This window comes from Copadichromis virginalis, linkage group LG19, assembly GCF_057382275.1.
Source record: "Copadichromis virginalis isolate Kocher_CV1m ecotype Utaka linkage group LG19, C_Virginalis_male_GT1.1, whole genome shotgun sequence".
Taxonomy (NCBI): domain Eukaryota; kingdom Metazoa; phylum Chordata; class Actinopteri; order Cichliformes; family Cichlidae; genus Copadichromis; species Copadichromis virginalis.
In genome coordinates this window covers 6,128,661-6,148,518 of record NC_140636.1, presented here as the reverse complement: position 1 = coordinate 6,148,518, position 19,858 = coordinate 6,128,661, and the positions used below count along the sequence as shown (strand labels likewise).

The window sequence follows — 19,858 nt, the reverse complement described above, 5'->3', positions numbered from 1 at the left end:
AGAAAATAACTCAAAATTTCGAGTTATTTTCTCAAAATTTCGACATATTAACTCAAAATTTCGAGTTACTTTTCTCAAAATTTTGAGTTAATAAATCGAAATTTCAAGTTAATATGTCAAAATTTCGAGAAAGTAACTCGAAACTTCGAGAAAATAACTCAAAATTTTGAGTTATGGATCCTTTTTTTTTTTTTTTTTTTTAGTGGCGGAAACGGGCTTCCATAGAAACATGCTAGAATTGGGCTGCTTGAGAGATGTTTTGTGGCACACTGCTAGTTTCATAAAGTACAATCACTGCCTGTGAGTGTCGGTAACTTTACTCAGAGTGTCCCCAGCATCTACCTGTCTCCCAGCAGCTCACTGGCTGTTCTGGAGTGTCTGCCTTGCTGCTGGTTGGATAAGTCTGGGATCAGTCCCGTACTGCTGGATGGCGGTTTTGGAGTTAGAATATTCCCACTGCTGTTGAGTCTTAGCTTGGGGGTACACTGGTTTATGCTATCCTCCAGGCACCTGAGACACACACCAACAAAAATTGAGGACAAGAAGTGGATTCATCTACAGAATTAAATCAACATCAACTATTTAAATCCTCTGGTGACCTGCCTTTTACCATTTGGATGAAACTAATGCACTGTTCATTACTAGAGCCTCAGAATATAGAATATAAATGCTGGAGAAAACAGTCAAGCAGAGAAGATACTCTAGAATTATGCAGTCCATTTTATGGCAAGCACAAAGAGTGTTGAAGTAGGACAGTTCCATACATTAAGAGGAATTTCTGCCTTGGATAATACATTTATTATGGGTGAAAATTGTAGTTTTTGAGGTCATAATGACTTTAACCTTTGACAACCTACTTCTATTCATTTTATCCCCCAGTCAAAATAAAAATGTATGCCAAAATTGAAGTAATTCCTTTAGGTGCTCCTGAGAAACTATGTTCATGCAAAGGACCACTTGAAAACTGACGCCACTCCCCACCACGCCCAGAGGGATAAAAGCTACATCAAATCAAATCCACAGGAAACATCGGTGACCCTGCAAACCTGTACCTGGTAGAATTTTCTGCATCGGTGTCGTCCAAACACGTCTCCAGGGTGCAGCTTTCACTGCCCTGAGATTCCTGATCATCTCTGGAGTCTGCTGCTGATCCGCGCTGTCACCAGAGTCACACAGACTGTAGTTAGTGTTCGTTTCTATGTGTTTGTACGTGCATGCATGCATATGTACGATCCGTGTGTGTGCGTGCGTGCATGTGCACTTGCTTGTGCATACTGCACACTCTGTTGTGTTTACCTGCTGAATCTTTTGGATGATGAAGTAGCGCTCATTGCACAAAACAGTAGAAATCTCTCTGTACTGTTTAGTCAGTAAATTAAGCCACTGAGTGAGTCCATCAACCATCGCAAGCACTATCGCCCCCAAGAAACGCAGAATATCCAAGATCCTCTGCACCGTCTCACCACGACCTGCACAGGTAAAAGACAGACAACAAAGTATGATGTGAAGCCACACTGAAAAAGATTCTTATATAATTAATGCAAATTATATCAGGGCCTCGGGACTTTATGCTTTCCCTGAGTCTTTGGATTCTCATGTTTTGTAAGTTGAGTTAATGATGTCGTTCTGTGACTCGGTGGTTCCTCTGGTGTTCCTTCCTAATCTAGTTCAGCCTGCATTTCCCTGCGTGCATTCTCGTAAAGTAAAACACAGAAAGAAAGCCATCTGATAGTACACAAAACCACACAAACTGGACACAAACTATGATGATGGAACCCCTTTGCAAATGGTCAAGAGCAGAAAAGCAGGGACTACGTGAACCTACCAGACTCTTGTTGCTTTGACTCCCCATCCTGAACGATGGGTTCCTCGTAATCATCATCCCCAGAGCCTAGACAAAATCAAATACACAAAGACTGTAAATATCTGCATTAGTATAGTATATCTGTACAATCTCTACCACGTAGATGCGACCTTTTAATACCAATAAGTCTGACAACTTTTTGGTTTTTGCATGTCTTCAGAAGGAAAGAAAATGGTTATAAATTGTTTTGATAACAGCATGTGCCTTTGTGTTTCACTGCTTCTCTTCACATTAGTTGTCAAAGACCAGATATAATAACCCACTGCTGACTGAGACTTGTTCATTTCTGTTGCAAACACTGTCAAACCGCCATCATGTCAGATCTGTAGTGACTGTTTGGATCACTGTCATGCTGATAAATGAAGGTGTTGCCAGTTAAATACTTTACAGATGATAATGTATGGTGGATTTTTCTGAACGAGTCGATTGTGGGCGCCGGTTTAGCTCGGTGTACTGAGCAGGCGACCACATGCCGTACGGCTGAGAGTGGCCAGCCGGGTTTTAGAGACAGAAAGTTTTAGGCCTGCAGGTTCTTCTTTTGTCATTTTAACCAAGACGTGCCAATTTTTAGCAAACAGCTCGAATCACTTTGTTGGTCCAAAAATACAATTTTATGTCCGTCAAACTGCTGTCTTTGACACTTTCTGTTGATTCAACTAAAGAAATTAACCAACGTATTTTGTGACACAAAATTGTCATGTGTAGAGACAACGCTGGTTTGACCATCGAGTTCAAAAACAAACACACACACATTTCTCTTTTTTTTGTTTGTTTTTGTTTTTCAAAAACAAACAAAAAACAAAAACAAACAAAACAAACATTGATCAGGTACAATGGCTGGACTGAAAAGGAGTGAAAAAGCAGTGGATGCCCAATGAATCCTCTCCAGAAACCTGGTGCTCAAGAACACTTAAAACTGAGAAAAACATCCAGAGATGCGATGTGGCACCAGGCTTGTAGACCTTACTCTAATGCTTTGGACAAAGTGTTGACTTTGTTTATTTCAGGTCTGCGTGTGTCATGTATGCTGCAATCACCAGTTCACCTGACATCAGTTTAATTTGCAGCTCATTTTAATTAATGCAACATGATGTAAATGTGATAATTGATGTGAAGGCTGACTTCACACAGTATTGACCTCTAAACCTCTATGGGTGGAAAACCTGAAAAATATATATTGTTATAAAGAGAATAAAATCTTTAGCTGTTATTATTTTAGTTTTTTGTCACATAACTCATCTTTAGTGTGTTTGTTGGGCAGCTTAGATAATGTCACTACAGATAAGAATATCGCCCATATGGTTTTCACTGCCCTATGCATAGCCAAGAAAACTGTCCTCATGAACTGGAAAAATAAAAATAATCTTAATTCTAACCAATATAGAAATTATCTATTAGATTACATTAGTCTTGATACAGCCTCTGCCACCACATCAGATCAATTGCTCTGGGCTCCTTTGATCAGCTCCATCACCTAGTGGGGGTGGGGGGTCATAGTTTGGTCCCGCCTTCACTGTTGTGATTGGTGTGGGGGTAGGGACAGGCTTAGGGCGTCGGGGGGTTCCCCGGAGGCATCTTCCTTGGGGGGCTCAACCCGGGGTATCGATCATGGCCTATTAAGGGCTCTGTTGGCTCTCAGGTGACTGTTTCCTCGTGGCTGCGTGCAGCGGGGCTAGGGGAGGGTCTGTGCTGACGGACGTGGGTTACTGACCTGGTAGCCTGGCTGCCCCTGGGTGGGTCCGGGATGGGCGTGAGGTTCTGGGGGCACTCTGTCTCTGGGCTGGGGCCCTGGCCGGGCCTCGGGGGGGGCTCTTTATGTCTGTCTCCACGTTGGTTGAGTGTGGAGTAAGTGCATATGAGAGCATGAGGGTGGGAATGGATGTTTGTATCTGTGTGTGCCTGTATGTTTGTGTCTATATGTCAGGTTGGGTATCAGACGCCACCTCTCTGGGGACATCTCAGGCCCTCCAAGGTTTGGAGGCCTATCTCCCCCTACCACCACTTCCCCTGCCAGTGGCGGACTCCCTCAGACATCAGTGCGTTGGTGGTTCTTTGTGTCCGGGGATGGGCGTCCAGGTACACACCGGCTCACTCCTTGGCGGCCGCTTATCGGGGCCTGGAGCCTGGGGCTCGCTCGGGCCACTTCGGAGGTGGGGTGCCCCCGGCCTCTCGGCCTGGGGCTCGGTCACTCAGGCACGGCTGGCTGCCGGCGGAGCTCACGGGCGCGTCACTGCAACTCCCCCTGGCTTCTGCTCCGCGGCTGCTGAGTGAGCCCTCATCTGGGACTCTCCTCAGCTCTTTCCGGGACAGTGGCGCAGCTGCCCCTCTGTTGGTCTTCCTTGGTCTCTTGTGTTCTGGGGGCCTCTGGATGTCTGGAGTTTTGATCTCCTCCACACCTGCTTCATGCCCTGGAGGACGGGGCTGTGGCCCCCCCACACCCTCTAGCAGATTATTACATGAAGGAACCTTTTAAAAAACAAACGCGTCCATGCTCACAGGTGTACACACGGGTGATCACACCCACAAACTACACCCTTTTTGGCTCCTACCTCAAAGCACACTGTGTTCTGTTGATCTTATGTGCTGCACAATAATGTTTAATATTTAGTATTTACTGTCATATTCCCATATATCATTGTGATGTTGTTTATTCTATTACTCTTGTTCTCTTCTGCTTGTTTTCTTTTTTCTTTCTCAGCAGGTGATCCAGGTGATTGATATATGCATTTTTTTGTCTGCTTATTTTGTTGGTTTTTGGTTTTTGCCCTTTATCCCCGTCCCTCTTCCCCGCTGTTTTTCTTTCCCTCTTTCTTTTCCCCGTTGATTTAGCAATTCACCTTCATCCATGCCTTCACCTGTGACACCAAATGTAGTGACTGAAAGAGGAAACGATTCTGTGAAGAAGGCTGGGCTCTCCCAGGGAGAAAGTAAAGAGCTCGGTCATTTCAAATGAGCTGGAATTGCTTTTCACACTCAGCCTGTTAATTAGTCCACTTTAGCTTAATTGAAATTATTATTATTTTTTTTTTGTAATGACTCATTAAATATATAAACAAAAGTAAAACATACCTCCAAGGGGCCTATAGCAACTTTCACTTGTTTTCTTTTTTTTTAATTTATATATATATATATATATATATATGCAGAACAGCAGTGGGGACAGAGCATCTCCTTGGTAGAAGGTAGGTAGTCAGAACTGAGGGGATTGAACTACCAGAAGGCAACATTGCAGACATAGAGGACAGTTACAAGTACCTGGGGATCCCGCAGGCAAATGGGAACCATGAAGAGGCCGCTAGAAAAGCTGCAACCACCAAGTACCTGCAGAGGGTCAGGCAAGTCCTGAGGAGTCAGTTGAATGGTAAGAACAAGATCCGGGCCATCAACACGTACGCCCTGCCCATGATCAGGTACCCTGCTGGCTGGCCAAAGGAGGAGATAGAAGCCACTGACATAAAGACAAGAAAGCTCCTGACCATGCATGGAGGGTTTCACCCCAAGTCCAGCACCCTGAGGCTGTACGCTAAGCAGAAGGAAGGGGGCCGGGGACTGGTGAGTGTCAGCACCACAGTCCAGGATGAGACAAGGAACATCCAAGAATACATTGGGAAGATGGCCCCAACTGACCGAGTGCTCAGTGAATACCTCAGGCAGCAGAAACCCAAGAAAGAGGAGGGAGACGAGGAACCATCATGGAAGGACAGGCCCCTGCACGGTATGTACCACCGGCAGATAGAGGAGGTGGCTGATATCCAGAAATCCTACCAGTGCTGGACAAAGCTGGACTGAAAGACAGCACAGAGGCACTAATCATGGCAGCACAAGAACAAGCTCTGAGCACAAGATCCATAGAGGCTGGGGTCTATCACACCAGGCAAGACCCCAGGTGCAGGCTGTGTAAAGATGCCCCAGAGACAATCCAGCACATAACAGCAGGGTGAAAGATGCTAGCAGGCAAGGCATACATGGAACGCCATAACCAAGTGGCCGGCATAGTGTACAGGAACATCTGTGCCGAGTATAACCTAGAAGTCCCGAGGTCAAAATGGGAGATGTCCCCAAGGGTGGTGGAGAATGACCGAGCTAAGATCCTGTGGGACTTCCAGATACAGACGGACAAAATGGTGGTGGCTAACCAACCGGACATAGTGGTGGTAGACAAACAGAAGAAGGCGGCCGTAGTGATCGATGTAGCGGTCCCGAATGACAGCAATATCAGGAAGAAGGAACACGAGAAGCTGGAGAAATACCAAGGGCTCAGAGAAGAGCTCGAGAGGATGTGGAGGGTGAAGGTAACGGTGGTCCCCGTGGTAATCGGAGCACTAGGTGCGGTGACTCCCAAGCTAGGCGAGTGGCTCCAGCAGATCCCGGGAACAACATCGGAGATCTCTGTCCAGAAGAGCGCAGTCCTGGGAACAGCTAAGATACTGCGCAGGACCCTCAAGCTCCCAGGCCTCTGGTAGAGGACCCGAGCTTGAAGGATAAACCGCCCGCAGGGGCGTGCTGGGTGTTTATTTATTTTTATATATATATATATATATATATATATATATATATATATATATATATATATATATATATATATATATATAATTGCATCTTTAATGGGTCAATATATTCCACAAAACCACAGCTATACTAATTGTTATATGCATTTTTTGTAGTCTTTTTTTCTGCCTGTCCCGTTTGGCTCTTTTGCATCAGAATTATTGTCTAAAGGCGAAGAAAGATGCCCAACGGATTTACTTTACCAAATGGACCATCCCAGCCTTGCCGTAATGGTTTATTACGGTTTATTTTATTTTATTTTCACTTGCTAAATACGGGACAGACTTGACTGGAGCATCAGCATAACCACTGACAGAGCGTACGCGTGATCAAGACCCTGAGATCCTTAAACTGCTCCACCTGGAGTAGTGACTTGAATGTTGCTGTTGGAGCACATGGTCCAGTGCCCTTTCTTAAAGGTGGCAACAGATTCTTTGTAAGTGAGCAAACATACAAATTTAGGAGGGGATCAAATGATTATTTCACCCCAACGTGTCCATGTTCTTTACTCTATGGTTTTGCTACTATTTTTTGTATTTAGCAATACAGTTTATTTCATTTTGCAATCCGTTAGGTAGACAAAGTTTAAAAGTTTGTCTTGCAGCTTTAAGCATTCACACTACAATCAAGAACTACATCCTTTAGTCACTGCATTTTGGACTAAAGACTTAACTGGACTTGACTTGTAACTATGTAACAAGACCCTTTGTTGGGGTGAAATTTGGAGGGTTTGTAGACAAATTGCTTCAGTTTTCTAACTGATCGTTGTCACATCGTAAAATTGTCTGAATGGATTAAATCACAATCATTTTAGCTTTTACACACATAAATACTTGTAACAGTTGTGCAAAGCTGTTTACAGTTTTACTGCCAAAGGACATTAAGAGGCTGAGAGCAGTCAGTCATTTACTAGTTCACATGTTATTCTCACAGATTTATAAATGACAGATTTTCCTGTTTGACTCCAGGGATGCCGTGTGATCCAATATCTTATCAGAAATCGATGTAAGTAAATCCAACCTTTTACTGACAGAGCCTCGTGTGAATCAGCTCTTTCGTCTCCCTCAGTTCTCTTCAGTCGACCCTGTCGATTCTGCCGTTCTCTCAGAGCTGTTTTCACACTAGTCACCCATGCCTGATACGCCAACTGGGAGAGACATCTCATTTTAGCAACAGTATACATCATACAACACAAAACTTTGCGCTTTTGTTTGTGTGAATAAATTGTGTGTGTGAGCACCTGACAGGCAGTCTGTTTCTGAGGCTTCTGTTCTTCAGACTGTAGCTCATCTTCATCCTCGCTGTCAGATTCAAACAGGTAATAGTCTCCTGAGTGTAGCACTGTAAGTAGGAAAACATACTGTCATGTAAATAACTCAAATAAGTCTCTAATGCTGCCATAACAATCATTTGTATATGTTGCTATTGTTGCCTTTAATGCTACTTTTTAGAGTTCTTTTCATTGTTACTATTTTGGGGTCTTTTTTTGAAAAAGCTGCTTTTATACCTCGCCAGTGGTTGAGTAAGCACACAAAATGTTACTGTATCTTTCTACAATGACAAGTAATGAATCTAAATCTGAATCTCGGTCTGTATCATAGCACCAAAAGAAAATCTGGTCATGTAGCATTTACGATGGTCCGTTCTGAGCAAACACGGCTCATTTTATAGTTCTTGAATGCATCGTTCAAACCAAAATCATCACTGCTCATAGACACAAGCAGGACTGCATCATCCAAAAATGACAAAGACTAACTTTGCCTTCTTCATAGATACAGGTTGTTACTGTAGTAACTCAGCTGATGACCACAGCCACCCCCTGTTCCCTCCAGAACTGCCTTCAACAAGATGTGGTGAGCAAAGGTGGATATACTTGTATCTCCCTGCTTTGTAGTCTGTACACAGGGGTTTTCATCGATGGATGAGTGGACTGAGGTGGATGTTGCTCATGAGGTAGGGCGGATCACCTGCTAACTGGAACGTTTGAAAGTAGTTTGACCCCTAGCTGCTCTAGTCTCCATACCAAAGCATCCTTGGGCAAGATACTGAAGCCCAAGTTGTTCCCAGTGCATTCAGAGTATGTATGTTTGTGCATGTTAGATGTCACAAAGTTCGACCCTACCGGAGCTGATTATTTGTGTTCTTTTTTGTGAGTGAAAACAGTTACACACAGAGACACAGAATATATTGGTTCTATATATGTATGTAACTGACACATGGGCTAATTTGTGAGGACAATGTTTGAAATAGATGTTCATGTGAGAAATAGCTACTAATAAATCTAACTGTGACACTGCAAGAACTGAATGAAACACAAAGTGTCAGTTATGCAAGCTCAGTCATCCAGGTGAGGAAATCTCAGCACATTTGCACAATGACTGAAACTAGCATCACTGACTATCAATGGGCCGTCAGGTCAGTTTCATGATCAGTGGTGATGAGTCGCATTCACAGAGAGTTGGGGAATGGCTGCAATCACAGCAATGTAAGACACTAACCCTCACCCCCTCCTCGATTCAGAGATGGGGAGTCAAGGAGGCCAGTATTACAGGTACTGCACTGCAGTGGTTTGTATCATATCTATCTAATAGACTCCAGTTTGTGCATGTAAATGGAGAGTCCTCTTCACACACTGAGGTTAATTATGGAGTTCCACAGGGTTCAGTGCTAGGACCAATTCTGTTTACATTATACATGCTTCCCTTAGGCAGCATCATTAGAAGACATAGCATACATTTTCACTGTTATGCCGATGACACCCAGCTCTATCTGTCCATGAAGCCAGATAACACACACCAATTAGTTAGACTGCAGGAATGTCTTAAAGACATAAAGACCTGGATGGCCGCTAACTTTCTGCTTCTTAATTCAGATCAAACTGAGGTTATTGTACTCGGCCCCGAAAATCTTAGAAATATGGTATCTAAGCAGATTCTTACTCTGGATGGCATTACCTTGGCCTCCAGTAACACTGTGAGGAACCTTGGAGTCATTTCTGACCAGGACATGTCCTTCAACGCACATATTAAACAAATATGTAAGACTGCTTTCTTCCATTTGCGCAACATCTCTAAAATTAGAAATATCCTGTCTCAGAGTGACGCTGAAAAACTAGTTCATGCATTTATTACTTCCAGGCTGGACGACTGTAACTCATTATTATCAGGATGTCCAAAAAACTCGCTGAAAAGCCTTCAGCTGATCCAAAATGCTGCAGCAAGAGTCCTGACAGGGACTAGAAAGAGAGAGCAGATTTCTCCTGTTTTGGCTTCCCTTCATTGGCTTCCTGTTAAATCCAGAATTGAATTCAAAATCCTGCTCCTCACATACAAGGTCTTAAATAATCAGGCCCCATCTTATCTTAATGACCTTGTAGTACCATATCACCCTATCAGAGCACTTCGCTCTCGCTCTGCAGGCCTACTTGTTGTTCCTAGATTATTTAAAAGTAGAATGGGAGGCAGAGCCTTCAGTTTTCAGGCCCCTCTTCTGTGGAACCAGCTTCCAGTTTGGATTCAGGAGACAGACACTATCTCTACTTTCAAGATTAGGCTTCAAACTTTCCTTTTTGCTAAAGCATATAGTTAGGGCTGGACCAGGTGACCCTGAATCCTCCCTTAGTTATGCTGCAATAGACTTAGGCTGCCGGGGGATTCCCATGATGCATTGAGTTTTTCCTTTCCAGTCACCTTTCTCACTCACTATGTATTAACAGACCTCTCTGGATTGAATCTGTTATTGTTATTAACCTCTGTCTCTCTTCCACAGCATGTCTTTTATCCTGTCTTCCTTCTCTCACCCCAACCGGTCGCAGCAGATGGCCCCGCCCCTCCCTGAGCCTGGTTCTGCCGGAGGTTTCTTCCTGTTAAAAGGGAGTTTTTCCTTCCCACTGTCGCCAAAGTGCTTGCTCATAGGGGGTCATATGATTGTTGGGTTTTTCTCTGTATCTATGAAGCGCCTTGAGGCGACTTTTGTTGTGATTTGGCGCTATATAAATAAAATTGAATTGAATTGAATTGAATTGAATTTACGTGAAAAGGGAAAGACCATCTCTGAATGGAGGAGAGGGCGTAAGAGTACTCAGAGAGGCAGAGAGGGATAAGGAGAGAAATGAGGTGTGTCTGGACACCAGGTGACTGCATCTCAACAATGGTGATTGGATATCCAGAGAGAAGGAGAGAGGGGGATGCACAAGGGCAGAGTATAAAAATGGTGCTCGGGAACATTTGCCATTGGGTTTTTTTTCTCTAGTTCCTGTGATGAGCAGAAGACGTCAAATGAAGATCTGGCTCTGGACATCTACAGTCAGGCTGCTAAACTGCTTCAATAAAACATCATCAAAGAAGTCTAAATTGTGGACGTTCCCTTTTCTCTTTACTATTTTACAGAAACAGTAAAGGTAAAAGTCTGAGTATTAATCTACATCACAGGTCACTCCAGCCTTCTAAAGTAACAGACCATTCTAGGCTTAGTTTTCCAGTTAAAATAAACCCAGTCGTATTTCAGGAGCACAGATCTAGAGAGGAGCTACCATGACGGACGTGGTTGGGAGGACCGGCCTGCGAGGCTATTCAGGGTTTCTGTAAGACATCCAGAAGCCTTTGCAGACTTCCTGTATTGGGCTGCTGGTTCCACAGATCAACACTCTATATTCAAGACTGCATACAGAGACTGTTCTACTACTAAGACTACAGGCTTGGCTACAGATCTTGTAGCCAAGCCTGGAGCTCTGTCTGTTGTTTAGACAGACAGAGCTCTTGGGTTTGGGTTATTTGTATGGTTTTCCACATATCAGTATCGTCTCCATCCAGGCTACCTGCAGCATGGTCCAACCACGGCTGGTACCACAGCTTCTTCCTGGACCTCTTTTTTCCTGTCTGCATCTCTGGATCATCTGGAATGAAAACAGAAGTTCAAAGAGCTTTCAGGACAGACTCACTGCGGGGATGCGAAGCTTAGAGTTGCACTAGCAGTTGTACTAGGAGAAGTCTGGCAAGTGTTTTAATCTTTTTTGGGGGAAACAATCTTCCTAATACAAGTGGTCCTAAAACGACACAGAAGGAAGAACAGAAATACAAAAGAAGAGTAAATGTTAAGGGTGTAATGTGAAGCTAACTCACGTGCAGCACAGAGAAGTTTTATTGACTAACAGAAGTGAAGAAAAATGTACGGAACAGGAAGGAATACAATGAAGGGAAATCAGGACACCGAGGCAGGAAAGAGGATGAGGAGACAGCAAATATGCTTCTGCAAATAAACATTTTTACAAAGCACAAATAACAGAAAGTGTTGTAGAAAGAAAAGAAGCTGTATCTAACGTATGTAATTGATTTCAGATGACACTGATTAAACTTCTGGCAGTGACAGGAAACACACGGCAGTAAAAAGAGCCGCACCGACAGCCGGGCTTTCTTTGGAGCTTTCACTTATTTTGTGTCCATATTTGTACTTCTGCTGCTTGGATCGAATTCTCTGCATCCTGAGGACAAAAGAAGAGAAGGACACGGACTTCATTTCTGTGATGCTTTGTTTCTGAACACTCTCATTTTCAGGGTTTCTTAGAATTTGCGATATATTTTTCCATTGCTGTGAGCACTTACGATCTCTTGAGTTGCGACAGCGATTTCTTCTCAGCTTGTTGGTGGAACTTGATGTTCTTCACAATACTGGCTCTAAAGAGCTCGCAACCCCTGAGAGGAAAAGGTCAGTTAGTGCCATCAGCAGTTTACAGCCAGGAACCAGGTCGTTTCATGTTTGTGAACAAAAGTGTGTGCGTGTAAATACAGGTGTCAGTATAGCTGCCACCTGCTGTCCCAGCTGGTTATGGCCACAGCCTTTTTTCAAAATGTTAAATATGAAATGAGTATTACTGAGCAGCGGACAGGGTGATTGTCACGGTGACAGCACATTAACAGTGCACTATGACAGTGAAGTGATGAAACATGTTTTTGGCAGACGCTGTGTCACTGATACCCGTGCACATTGCTTCAGGCCAGGTCACGCACACACTTTGTGCCAAATATTTCGGTCAGCACGTGCAACATTTTAGATTTCAAATATTGCCGGTGAATGCACCAAATAACCACAATGGTAATATCTGCAGCGCTTCTGTGGTCAGGTGAAATATGAATCGTCTAGATTTGTTGTGTCTTTGGCATCGCGATAAATATAACTTGTGAGTAATTAAAGCATTTTCAAAACTTCTTTTGGGTAAATTCAGGACAAACATCTCATGCACGTTTGCGTGATGTCAGTCAGCGATGTCACCGAGTCGTACCTCGAGGCCTGTTTGGCAGAAGCCTGCAGTTCAGTTGTCACATGAAGGAAGTAGAAACTGAGGAAGATCCTTCTCTGCAGCAGCAGGCACAGGAAGCAAATACTGTCCCACATTATTCCGGCTTCTTCTACTGGGAGACTGCACGTCTTGTCACTAACTGCTTGTGCTGTCAAGAAATCCAAAGAAAGTAAATGTGAATTTTGCAGAACATCAATCCCCATCAGAATTAAAGCTTTTTAAAATACCAAGTACAACCAAGACTCATTTCATATTGTACTTGGCAAAAAACCCCAAAACAGATTGAAGGCACAACGTTCAGTCTGAGTAGAAACTGATACGGCAGCTCAAGTATTTTTAAAAACTTACGATCATAGTATCCTTTGACTGTGCATACCAAGCTGAAGAGTTGGATGACCCAGCAGAAGCCCTTCTGCATCTCAAACACAAACACACATGCCAGGATCTGAAACACACAAACACACATAAGCACAGTCAGTATTTCTATATGTGACGTTTTGTATACACAGATTCCAAACTTGTTCTTTTTCTTTATATCATGATATCACAAAGTGATGAGGCGTCTCTGTGGGACACAGAACCTCTGGCTTTTTCAAAGGCTCCTATAAAGAAATGACAGCACTGACGAGAGACAGCTTCACAGGACTCTCAATGACAACACCTAACACTTTGTGAGTCCTGCTTTACCAGACCGTGTTAATCACATCGACCTAGCAACCAGGTACCCGCCCCCTGACGACCTCTGTATTCCTCGACCGGTTGGTGAGTGGTTACTGGAGTACGCTGGCTGAAAGCGATCACAAAGCCTTGGTCACAGCAGTTTAATGGGCAAAGCTGATTTGTCTGCAAACACTCCCTAAACAACGAGCAAGTGTTTGAACTGGTCAACTGGCTGGTTGTGTTCTACCTGAGCACCTGAACTCAAAGTAAAAGCAAACGCGTTTGAAGAGGTGGAACACACCTAGCACTGTGGACCTATTTCAGCCTCAATCGCCTCAATAACCTCCAGAAACCACTCGCCATCTGGTTGAGGAATACACATTTTCCCCTAGCAGTCGATGTCACTGACCATCGTCTGTCCTTGTGTGACTGAGGCTTTAGCACAGGGGGGGGGGGGGGGGGGGCAATCTCAGTCCACGAGGGCCGGTGTCCTGCAGGCTTTAGATGTGTCCTCGAACCAACACAGCTGATTTAAACGGCTAAATTAGCCCCTCAACATGTCCTGAAGTTCTCCAGAGGCCTGGTAATGAACTAATCATGTGATTCAGGTGTGTTGACCCAAGGTGAGATCTAAAACCTGCAGGGCACCGGCCCTCGTGGACTGGGATTGCCCACCCCTGCTTTAGCAGCTGATTTTTACAGCAAACCACTGCCATGTGGTGGGGGAGGAGCCAGGCGGTCCCTGGACATCACATCGACAGTTTGCTTATTTTTTTTAATGTTGTTTTTTGGTAAGAGTAAATTATTTTTCAAACAAGGTCAAACAAGGTTAGCCTTGTGATATCATCAACATACGTGAAGCAGGACAACACATTGTTGCTTAGTTGTGGATGTAAACGTAAAATATATTTCATCACCAAACTATAGATGTTATACTCACAGATAAGAGATTTTTAGATATGATGACTGCCACATTATAGATGATGAGACAGTCCCACAGGTTGAGGCGAGTTCTGGATGGTTTGCCCAATAGCTGCGTTCCAAACAACAGAAAAAAGAAGCAAGCAAGCAGGTAGCCCAGTCCAAACACAGATATGCGAGTCGACCCTGTGATAAAGACCACCGACAACACAAACCAGAAGAAGTGGCGAAACACCAAAACCTTCGCCATGTCCAGGTAACTCCTACAAGAGGAAAAAGAGAAAACAAATCATAAAATACATATTTGAATGACAGAGCTGCTCCTGTAGTGAGATGGAGAAGGAGAGCAAGACAAACTATGAGTAAAATCCATTTTTTCTTTAGATTTAGATCGAGAACAGGCAGGTCAGGCTGCAGTGCACAGTCTTACAACCACTTCTTCCATGTGCTAGAAAATCATGAAGGTAATGTGTGAGGCCATCTGTCAGAGAGTTAAAGTAAGGATTAAGTGTCCTTTTACAACATCACATTAAAGCTTTCATCACAAAATGTCAAAAGCAAAGTTATTCATACTGTTACATACGTCAAGTCCACAATTTCCACTCTCACCATACGATGGCTGGTATAGGCTAGCTGCCCCCCCAATAAGCATACGCGAAAGAGAACGGGTGGATGAACGGATAATAATAATAGTATTTTGCAAATATGGGAAAATATGGAAGGAAATAAATAAAAACTTTACCTTTTCGTTTTCCAAGAATATCCCCTTTTTTTCTAATTTGCTCCTAACTAACAAAACTGTGGCTGCACTGTCACACAGTTTGCTGTGGTACTGGGCTGACCCTCTACAGGTCACAGCCTCAGCAGAATTTCTGTTCTAAGGGTGAATGGACTGCTTCTCATCTTGTAACTTTCTACTAACTAACTAACTTAAAGGGCTTCATGCATCATGCCTCATTCACACACATTCATACTGTGATGGATGCATCGAAGAGCAGCCTGCGGTTGCATCTTGCTGAAGGATATCTGGCATGCAGACAGGCGCAGCCAGGGATTGAACCACCAACTTTCCAGTTAGTGGATGACCTGCTCTACCACCTGAGCCCACAAGGGGGCTCCATTTTCTCCAATACTATCTCAATATTGATCATTGATCTCATTGGCTTTAAATTGCACAAATAAGTGATTTCACTGGGATTTCTGTTGTTTCTATACAGTATCTACAATATGAACTCAGCTCCATGTGGTTATTTTCCTTCCCTGAAACAGTGTTTGCATAAATGAAGCTTAGAGTTCAATAAGCACGCTCTATGGCCTCACATCTGTCCACTGCTGGGAGCTGACAGCTAAATCTAAGCTTTATCACTCCCACTTTCCCACGCTGTCAAGCTGTTTGTGTCATCACTCCAATCACCCAAAGCAGGTTAAATTTGAAATGACTGAAAATATAGACGTATAGACTTTATGATATTTACCTGCAATTCATGAAATTAGGTGCAGGGTTAAACAATCGACCTTCCATTGGTTCTGGTTCATCTGTGTTCTCTCCTGCGAGAACCATCCACTCCTCCACGTGCTCACACTCAAACACCTTCCACTGCTGAGATGCACACATCAGCAGCACAAAGTCCGCTGTGGGCGCACACAACATAACGCAATGATTTTCACCTGCAGCACTGAATTCTTAGTAACTGGAATACACACAAAACTATACATGACAACGTCTGTGAAGTCCAAGGAGCTTGCAAAGAAAAGCGTCTGGACTTCTGTAAGTTGCTTGAAGACGTTTCACCTCTCATCCGAGAAACTTCTTCAGTTCTAAGGTCAAATGGTGGAGAGTCCCAGATTTAAACCTAGTGGGAGTGTCCCCCCACAGAGGGACAAAAGGACCCCTGATGATCCTCTAATCGCCTGAGCCAAGGTGTGAAACTGGGTGTGGGTCCCAATCAGCCAGAGTTTCGGGTGTGTTCATTGTGAAACCTGGCCCCACCTTATCATGCGAATTCCTGAGATCAGATGGCCCAGGATGTGAGTGGGCGTCAAGGCGTCTGGGAAGGGATCTCAAAACTGGATTATAGATGGCAGAGAGTTGGTGTCGTAAACCACCGCCTCTGTTCAAAGATGGTCGCTCACAGTGGACATAGATGGCTTCTTTCACTCCTCTTTCAAACCATCTGTCCTCTCTGTCCAAAATGTGAACATTGGCATCCTCGAAAGTGTGTCCTTTATCCTTTCGTCCCTCTGTGGGGGGAAACTCCCACTAGGTTTATATCTGGGACTCTCCACCATTTGACCTTAGAACTGAAGAAGCTTCTCTGATGAGAGGTGAAACGTCTTCAAGCAACTTAAAGAAGTCCAGACGCTTTCCTTTGCAAGCTCCTTTGACTACAACATGACAATATGTTAACTGTGAACTCTGACTACACATTACAGTCAAATGTACTTGTTCTACTGAGCGCTCTGGATTTTATACTATAAAGAGCAGAATTTGTCTACATATATTATTATATTAACACACAATTGTGTAAATAGTGTCATAAACATTAACAATATGCAGAAGTTATTGGAACAACTGTGAGACGACAAACATAACCAGCACAAATATGCCTTTTAGTGTAATAAAAACTGCTCTTTTGTGACAATTTCCAATAATAATCCATACAAACTCTGAAGTGCACTCCATTAGAATATGCACACTCCACACTGTGGGAGTGGCAGTGACACAAAGGTTTGCTTTGTTCACTCATGGATGGAGTGACCAAGCACACAGACTAACCTATGAGATTTCTGGAGTTTGGAACAGTATAAAAATCAGGCAGATAGATCCATTTAATGAGAGCTGAGTTCATCAACACTGGACTCTTCCATCTCCATGGGTAGTCTACAACAAGCACACACAAAAGCAGAGACATACAGTAGTATTTATAGAAACATGTGTAAACATCCTCTCTGAAAAGTGCCCGACTGACACATAAGACCGACCTTTTGTAATCGGCCATAATTTAAATAAAACAAGTGAAATGGAGACAGTCCGCACACGCCTGCATTTCTCAGACATTCCACACATCTATAAAACTACTAGCTGAAATACGAGCGGCCTCAGCTAATTCAGACAAACAGCACATCCATCCACTACTGTTCATCCGGGCTGTACAGCAGAAAAGCCCAGACCGCCCCCATCAGCGGGAACACCAATGTGCTCTCAGGTCAGCCAGGTGATATAATCTCTCCAGTGTGTCCTGGGTTTTTGTTTGGGGGGGGGTTTGCTCCTGGTAGGACATTCCTGGAAAACTACATCCAGGAGGCTCCCAGAAACCATCCCAATCAGATGAAGGAACCACCACAACCTTTCCATGTGGAGGAGTAGTGACTCTACTTTAAGTACCCTCCCGAATGATTCACCCTACCTCTAAGACTGAGCCCATCCACCCTTGAGAGAGATATAATTTCCAAAGCCTGTATACACAGTCTCATTAATGTAGTCATTACCCAGAGCTCATGACCATAGGTGAGTGTAGGGACAAAGATCAGCCTGGTTTTATACTCAGCTCTGTTTGGACGGGACTGCTACAGTGTCTGCATCATGGATGATGCACCTCCCAGTCTGAGGACCATGGTCCTAAGGCAGGGGTGGGCAATCTCAGGCCTTGAGGGCCGGTGTCCTGCAGGTATTAGATCTCATCTTGGGTCAACACACCTGAATCACATGATTAGTTCGTTACCAGGCCTCTGGAGAACTTCAGGACATGTTGAGGGGCTAATTTAGCCATTTAAATCAGCTGTGTTGGTTCAAGGACACATCTAAAACCTGCAGGGACACCGGCCCTCGTGGACTGAGATTGCCCACCCCTGCCCTAAGACTGCTAATTCTCCTTCCCACCAAGTCAGACTCTGCTGCAAACAATTCCAGTGCAAACTGGGAGCCCCCACCTGAGGAAGCGCACAGAACCAGCAATATCTGCAACCAGCAGGGCTGCATCTAAAGGGGGACATGGGGTGTATGAGACCCAATTTATTTTAAGGCTTAAGTAGATATTAATAAAACTGAAATATTTCAAAATAAAAGCTTTTTTGCAGCGTAATAAAACTGTACATGGGCCAGTAAAGCTCTTTTCTGTTAGGCTTTTAGGTTGGAGGCTGAACTGTTATTAACATTCATTATTAACATATACAATTACATTTTTTTTTATATAGTGCCAGATCAACTTACTTCAAGATGCTTATCATCATGCAGTCTTGTTTTCAAGAACAGCACAGTGCTTCCTAAATAATTACCGTTATAAATGTAAAGATACGGCACTGCATCCATTGATATAAACCACAAAGTCGTTATCCAGGGATACGAGCTAAAGGGAAGTGAATAGAGCACACAGTGCTTGGTTTTGTAGAAGACATGGACGTATTGTTGGATTTGTTCACTGGGTGAATCTGCAATCCTGAGAGAACGATTGGAGAAAGATTGAGCATCTCCAAAGACATGGTTCTCTATTAAACGCTGCTGGTTCAGGGTGGATTGCTTCTTGGCATGTGTGGGCTCTCTTTCAGACATGTGAGAAGTAGTCACACATGTGGAGACTGTTAGGTCTACAACTCCTGATTCCATCGTCTCAAAATAAGTTGGATGATTTGATATGGGCAAAGATGCAACAAAAAGATGCAACGTGAGCATCTTCATCCACAGATTTATCGTAATAAAACATACATATTGTATTACTAATATTTATCTAGTGTGGAAATATGCAAGAATATACTTTATTCATGTATTACACATTTCTGACATCTAATTTATTTTAAAATCGAAGGCTTTTAAAACTCACCTATGCAGAGAGCTGGCGGTATGCCCACACACAGCAGATACTGGTAGATCATGATGATGGACAGGAAGAGACAGTATTTTGGCCAGATCCTTGCAATAGCTGCCCGCCTCCGCCTCACTAAGATTGCTACTAACCAACAGCCGTGGATTATCACTAAAAAATTCATCCTCTGTCCAATCACATTCACAGTCATCAGGAAGCAAATCTTTAAAAAAGAGCAGATATTTAAAAATTAAGACTAAAAACGACACTGATGCGCTGGAACGCTATATTTAACTTATCTTCTTTAGAATAAAATAAAACAAATATTACTGTATACAATAGAAAGGATTCCCTGCAAAATGCACAGCTGTCACTGATATACTCTGATCCAAAGCCCACATTTGTGCAGTAAGAGATTCTTTTCTTAACTACCTCTAATCCAAATTTGTAGAAAGTGTAGTTAAGCAGATACTTGAAGCAGGATATGAGGCCCTGGTCTGAAGTGTCTCTTGTGGCGCCAGGAAAGAGCGCCGGGATGACGGGCGGGGAACGCTGGAGTTGTCGGTAATGGTGAGCCTGGTGTCGATACACTGTTGCCTCAAAAACCAACAACATCAGCACAATTAAATGGTTCTGCAAAAAAGCATTAGGAAACAATCAGATTAGGCTTTCACCAAAATTTCATAACAGTTGGGTGATAACCACGTACACTGTAAGATGCACAGAGTAAAACAGAACATCTAATTGTACGTGTGTACGTGTGTCTGCAAT

The 19,858-nt window shown here is 43.5% G+C and overlaps 1 protein-coding gene across 1 annotated transcript in view; it reads right to left on the bottom strand.

Moving 5' to 3' along the window:
- Positions 1-19,858, bottom strand: part of piezo1 (piezo type mechanosensitive ion channel component 1 (Er blood group)) — an 89,958-nt gene that overhangs the window by 22,206 nt on the left and 47,894 nt on the right. The window contains exons 21-36 of the mRNA XM_085442416.1: positions 19,520-19,720; positions 19,106-19,310; positions 17,065-17,169; positions 15,764-15,920; positions 14,308-14,551; positions 13,056-13,152; positions 12,690-12,855; positions 12,013-12,102; positions 11,809-11,891; positions 11,229-11,306; positions 7,653-7,753; positions 7,433-7,559; positions 1,826-1,891; positions 1,297-1,469; positions 1,053-1,156; positions 343-510 (exon numbers count right to left, since the gene is read on the bottom strand). Coding sequence (XP_085298542.1) covers positions 343-510; positions 1,053-1,156; positions 1,297-1,469; positions 1,826-1,891; positions 7,433-7,559; positions 7,653-7,753; positions 11,229-11,306; positions 11,809-11,891; positions 12,013-12,102; positions 12,690-12,855; positions 13,056-13,152; positions 14,308-14,551; positions 15,764-15,920; positions 17,065-17,169; positions 19,106-19,310; positions 19,520-19,720 — 2,165 coding nt within the window. The remainder of the gene's footprint in view (positions 1-342; positions 511-1,052; positions 1,157-1,296; positions 1,470-1,825; positions 1,892-7,432; positions 7,560-7,652; positions 7,754-11,228; positions 11,307-11,808; positions 11,892-12,012; positions 12,103-12,689; positions 12,856-13,055; positions 13,153-14,307; positions 14,552-15,763; positions 15,921-17,064; positions 17,170-19,105; positions 19,311-19,519; positions 19,721-19,858) is intronic.